Source organism: Argentina anserina, chromosome 3 (genome assembly GCF_933775445.1).
Source record: "Argentina anserina chromosome 3, drPotAnse1.1, whole genome shotgun sequence".
NCBI lineage: Eukaryota > Viridiplantae > Streptophyta > Magnoliopsida > Rosales > Rosaceae > Argentina > Argentina anserina.
In genome coordinates, this window is record NC_065874.1 from 24,813,825 (window position 1) to 24,820,041 (window position 6,217).

General features: G+C 41.0%; 1 protein-coding gene across 1 annotated transcript; it reads left to right on the top strand.

The window, feature by feature from the left end:
* The first annotated feature begins 212 nt into the window (after positions 1–212).
* LOC126786307 (uncharacterized) lies at positions 213–6,217 on the top strand. Its single transcript, XM_050512091.1, has 5 exons — positions 213–716; positions 962–3,817; positions 4,011–4,064; positions 5,351–5,679; positions 6,116–6,217. The coding sequence occupies exons 1-4, from the start codon at positions 282–284 to the stop codon at positions 5,597–5,599; spliced, it is 3,594 nt and encodes a 1,197-aa protein (XP_050368048.1). The 5' UTR covers positions 213–281; the 3' UTR covers positions 5,600–5,679; positions 6,116–6,217.

Consider the following 6,217-nt stretch of genomic DNA (forward strand, 5'->3'; position numbering starts at 1 on the left):
TCCAAGATTACATGAAGAAACAAAGCTGAGAAAAAAATATAGAGAGAAGAAGACAACGACCAATAAAATGATAATGAAAGAGGCAACAACTTTGGGGATTATAGTGTGTGACATAATCACCATCTAAGATCAACTCTCTATATCGTCGAAAGTAAGTCCATGAGCTGTTGAAGATGACCCTTAGCACCAATCTAGTGTGTTACAAACTCTCTCTCTCTCTCTCTCTCTCAATGGAAGTCCAAAGAAGCCGAAACAATTAAACCAGAGAGTCCCCCACCAGCATGGACCCGCCCAACCCGAACCCGCCATCCATGCGGGTCCTAATCCGCCCGCCTCCATCTTCCACCGCCACTTCACCTTCTCCCCAAACCATTCCCATTCCCTCCACCGATGGCCTAGTCGTCGTGGGCTTCATCGGCCGGAGCGCCGACGACTCGTCCCAGCTCATCAATCGGATCCTCGACTCCAACGTCTTCGGGTCGGGCAACCGCGCCAAAACCCTCGGCGTCGAGGACGAGGAGGAGCTTAAAGACTGGCTGAACGGGCGGAGAATCAGTTACTTTCATGACGAGCGGAAGGGGATTCTGTTCTTGCAATTCTCCTCCGCACTGTGCTCCGCCGCGGACGACGGGTCGTCGGAGTCCGGGTCGGGTTTCGACAGTGCGTTTGAAGAGCACGACTTTGGTGACCTCCAGGGGATGCTTTTCATGTTCTCTGTAAGTAGCTTTTCTCTTATTCTCAGCATTTTCGGTTTCGATTAAAAGCATTAAGATATTACTGATAATTGTTAACGTGATTCAAAGAGTGCAATGTGTTTGGAACCACTGCATTGTTGAGAATTTTCGATTACGCGTAATGTGAGCTGTAGAGGATATAGTGGACATTGTTTTCGTGATGTATACTCGTGTAGAAATGTAGGTGATAGTTTATGTTGCGATAATTAACACGAAGAGTAATGCAGGTTTGTCATGTTATTATATATATTCTGGAGGGTTCGCGGTTTGATACTCAACTCTTGAAAAAGTTTCGACTGTTGCAAGCTGCCAAGCATGCTTTGGCTCCTTTAGTAAGACCGCGGAATGTGCAGTCAGTGCCGTCCAAGCCCTACTCGTCGTCGTCCTCACGGCCTACCACGTCGGCAAGTTCTTCTAAGAATTCTTCTCCAGGTAGAAGTGGTGGCATGTTGACTCGCAATAATTCTGGCGTTTCGGTGATGTCGGGATTAGGTTCGTTCACTTCTTTGTTTCCGGGACAGTGTACCCCTGTCACGCTGTTTGTTTTTGTTGATGATTTCTATGATTTGTCAAGTCCCAGCTCTAATATGGAGGATGCGGCAGATACACCCTCACTTAATCAGCCTTCTAGTTTGGGTACTTCAGCAAGGCCGGGTTTGCCTGTTAAAGGTTCTGGCTCAGTCGTTGTGCTAGCACGCCCTGTGAGTAAATCTGAGGGTAGTTTTAGGAAGAAGTTGCAGTCATCCCTAGAAACACAAATTCGTTTCTTAATTAAGAAGTGTAGAAGACTCTCAGGTTCTGGAACTAGTAATGCTGGGTCTAGAAATGGTGGTGCTTCAGGTTCTGCACCTCTGTTTTCACTCGATGCATCAAAGGCAGTTCTGTTGTTAGATAGGTGTACTAATCAGAGAGGTGAGGCACTTGAGTTTGCTACTGGTCTCGTGGAAGATGTTCTGAAAGGGAAGACGACCTCAGATTCTCTTTTGCTTGACATTCATGGACAAAATGCAAGCAAAGAGGATGTAATATCAGTGAAGGAGTTCATTTACAGGCAATCAGATATTCTCAGAGGGAAGGGGGGAGTTGTAACAAATTCCAATAGCGGTTCAGCTGCTGGTGTAGGTATGGCTGCTGTTGCTGCAGCCGTCGCTGCTGCAACATCAACTACATCTGCAAAGACATTTAATGCTCCCGAGCTTCCAACTCTACAAATTTGGTTATCTTCCAGTCAAAAAATTCTTCATGGGGTTCTTTCAGCAAAAGGTGGCTGCATAGATGAAACACAAATTAGCAAAAGAAAACCTCCTACAAGAAACACTGTTCCACTGCCAGCTGAAGTAGTTTCTTCAAAAGGTGTGGATCCCCTAGATTTAGCAGTATCTTGGTTGGAAAGTGGTAATAAAATGAACTCAAGGTTTTCGACTTTGTGGTGTGAAAGGACCCTTCCAGCTGCCAAAGAGGTTTATCTGAAAGACTTGCCTGCTTGTTACCCAACTTCGCAACATGAAACTCATCTTGAGAAGGCTTTGCTTGCTTTCCATTCAATGGTAAAAGGACATGCAGTGCAGCATTTTGCCAAAAAGTTGGAGGATGAGTGCACCTCCATCTGGAAATCTGGAAGGCAACTGTGTGATGCTGTTAGTTTGACTGGAAAACCCTGTATGCACCAGAGACATAATGTTGATACTAGCGGGTCACTCTTAGGAGCCACTGTGAAGCAACATTCCAGTGGATATGTTTTTCTCCATGCCTGTTCTTGCGGCCGTTCACGCAGACTACAATCTGATCCTTTTGAGTTTGAATCAGCAAATATTACTTTTAGTTGCTTTCCGGATTGTCACAAGCTCCTCCCTACACTTCAATTACCTGAAGTAAGTACTTCAGGGCCTATTCAATCTTCCTCATGGAGTTTGATTCGCATTGGGGGTGCAAGGTACTATGAACCTTATAAAGGCTTGCTTCAAAGTGGGTTCTGTTCCACTCAGAAGTTTCTTTTAAAATGGACAATATCTATGGAGATACATAAAAGTTCGATTGAGTTAACTGCCAAAGCAGTGGATCAAGGTTCTGCAGTTTGGGCTGGTATGAATCTTAAGCTTGATACTAAAGCTGATGTGCAGTTTCAATCGAAGGAGTTACAATCCAGAGTTGAAGGCCATCGAAAACCTGCAGAGGACGTAGTGTCTGATGATAATAGAATCAGTTTTGGTAAAGGTCTACCCAACTTTACCATGAGAAAACCATTTTCTGAGGTGGTTGCTGGAACAGCAGCCACATATTCAGGATTTCCTCCTATCCAGCTGAGGAATTTTTTTTCATCCAGTTTAGATAAGAGTTCCAAGCAAATTCGGTCAAGGGATCAGAATGTGGAGCAGACTAGTGATAAAGAAACTCAAAAATCTAAAGATAATTTGCCTGTTCAAGGAACAGCGGGTGGGATTAGTAGCACAGATGCTGATCCTTTTCTACAAATAGGCAGTAATGTGGTCCCTATGAACCTAAACAGCATTGACAGCTCCAAACAGAACCCTTCTTTCAAGCATGTAACAATGTATGTTGGGTTCGAGCATGAGTGCCCCCATGGCCATCGTTTTTTATTAAATCCAGAGCATCTTCTTGAGCTTGGGCCCTCCTATCAGTTGCCTGAAGAATGTCAAAAAGTGAAATCAGACTATATTCGGGCAGATTCTTCAAAATCAAGTAGGAATGGTTTTCATGGTAAAGCCCATCGAAATGCAAATAGGATCACTACTACAGGCACTAATAGGGAGAGAAATGCAAATAGGTCAAAAGATATTGTAACTAATGGTATCCCGAATTCAGACGGGATGATACAGAACTCAGGACCAGGAAAGGAGCAAAATCAAACTATTAGTGTGTCAGCAGTTCCTAATTTTTCCAAACATGATGAAAGGAGCTTTCAGTCTGTTAATTTTGATGATGATGGATTTGCTTTCTCCATGCTGAATAGAAATTTACCAATCTATATGAATTGCCCACTCTGCAGGGTCTCTAAGAATAAGCAGGATCCTCCAAATGCTAAGTTCTCGGGGACCATATCACAGCTTCAACGCATTTTTATGGTATGGGATGTTTGCTTATAAGCATGTCCTTGCATTTCATTCCATAACATTAGTTTATGAGTAGCTTATTCTACTCATTTGTTTTTGTAAATTATGTTTGAAATCTGAGTTATACCTGACTGGTAGGGTTTATTTCATACTAATGGTTTTTGTCATACTGGTGGCTCATTTGTGGGTATTAATTTTATCGTAGGTTACGCCTCCATTTCCAGTCATATTAGCCACTTGTCCAGTGGTACAATTTGAGGTATATGTTACATTCTTCCTTAATTACAATTTGTAGGTATTAACATGCACCATGTTTGTGTTATTACTGCTCGCGTTCTATTTATCTTACCAGTTGTTAATTAAGGATTTTAAGTTACTCAAGACATTTTTTCAATAGCGCTCCTTGAGTTTCAGAATAGTGTGAAGCGGGTGAGGCGCCAAAGCCTTCTGTATGCTTCTGGGAGTCTTTTGTCTCATAGTGAGAAAAAATTGTAGCGGTGGCTTTTGTTTCTGTTCTTTTTTTTTTTTTCTTCAAGTTGTTGATTAATGAATTTTAGTTACTCATGTCATTGTTTGAATACTTGAATAGCGCTCCTTGAGTTACAGAATAGTGTGAAGCGGGTGAGATGCTGAAGCCTTCTGTATGCTTCTGGGAGTCTTTTGTCTCATAGTGAGAATGAATTGTAGCGGTGGCTTTTTTTAATTTTTTTTCGACCCAAAAACTAAACATATTTGCATCTAAGAGAAATCTAGCATCTTTCTCATGAGAAATCTAGCATCTTTCTCATGAGAAATCTATATAGTCCATACGTAACCTAGCATCTTTCTCATTTGAGGGCAGTTATGTAGTTAGGTTTTCGTACCTTCTGGGAGATCAAGCTATCTGGTGAAAAAACCATTCTTACACTCAGCCTCCACAATTCGCTTTTCCTTCTCACTTGGATCCCTAGAATGAATTTCATAGTAACGCGGAGGTAGTGTGGAGGTGGATCTGAAAGCTCTTAGAGATGAAGAATAATGAATCAGTAACTATGCTTTGTAACCTTTATTTATGTTGCTGTTCTTTTGTAATGAATGAAAATTGAAAACTTTCTGAATGAGTGATAACTGTTCAACAGTTAGGTGTGATTTATGTAGTACCTAAGTTCCAATGTAAAAAGAATGAAATAATGTTAGTATTTTTTTATTTTCTATGCCACATTTCTTTACTTAATAATGTAAAGCATGAAGGGCTTAGGTCTTAATGCCTCTAAAGCTTTTGAGACTGAAAGTTCAGCGATACGCATCGCCTCACACCTTTGCGTTTCACGTTGTTGATTTAAGGTCAATAAATTAGTTTGCTTGCTTGATCAGATAATGCTTCAGAATAGCAGATCCTTGTTTCAAAATTGTTTGAACTTTAGTGCATGTGAAGTGCCTTATCCATTGTTATCAATATTCAGTCCACAAAATTTTATATTAGTACTCTGTGCTTTATTCAGTCTATATGTTTATAGAAAATAATGTAGTCATCCTCATGGTTTTGCAATTCTTTTTTACTGGTAGGCATCATGTCTACCCCCATCAATCCCAGAACGTGAAAGGAAGTTGCAGTTCAGCCTCGGATGCCAAGTGATATTACCTCCAGAGAGTTTCCTTACTCTTAGACTCCCATTTATATATGGTGTAGAGCTGGAGGATGGAAGTATACATTCTCTAAAATGTTTAGATCACCAACCAGAGATTACTGCTTGGATTTCCAAAGGAACGACATTACAGGTCATATCCAAAAGATATAGCATTGGTCAAGATTAATATCTCACATAAGTGTTCTGTGGGGTGTGGCAAGTACATCCATGCTTGAGTTGGCAAAGAGAATTGTTTGGTTGGCTCAGGTCAGTAATAGGCATTTTTATTGCTTCTTTTGTTTGTATTTTTGTTGCATTTTTAGATTGTTCCTTTCTATTTAGCGGCCTTCATTCTTCTTTCTTCTCTCTCTCTTGATCTTCCTGTACTCACAAGTTTTCGACTATTTCCAACCTTTTTTTATGGGAACATCAGTCTAATATATCAGTGATCCAGCGACTTACTTTCTCCATAAATCAAGCTTCATAATTTTTTTTGGCACATCCACATGGTGCAATAAAATAAGTTCAATGGTAGGCACATTTGCTTATTGTGACTTATACTGCTAGAATATGGTCAACTGGCATTTCTTAGGACTGGATGGCATATGGTTGATTTCCATTGGTTAAATACCTTTTTTCCCCTTATCTCACAGTCAAAGATGATGCTAGAATTTGAAAGAAGTGATTGATCATATGTATGCAGGCGATGGATCTCTATGGATGTTAAAGGATGGTACGTATCATGATTGGTAAATTCTGACCTCAAAGCACATACGTGAAGGGACCCTCTGCAGCCAGGTAATAT

Excerpts from the sequence above, each read along its gene's own strand:
- LOC126786307 (XM_050512091.1), top strand. The coding sequence starts at position 282 with ATGGACCCGCCCAACCCGAACCCGCCATCCATGCGGGTCCTAATCCGC. Across the intron at positions 717-961 it reads GGATGCTTTTCATGTTCTCT|GTTTGTCATGTTATTATATA; the intron begins GTAAGTAGCTTT and ends AGAGTAATGCAG. Across the intron at positions 3,818-4,010 it reads AGCTTCAACGCATTTTTATG|GTTACGCCTCCATTTCCAGT; the intron begins GTATGGGATGTT and ends ATTTTATCGTAG.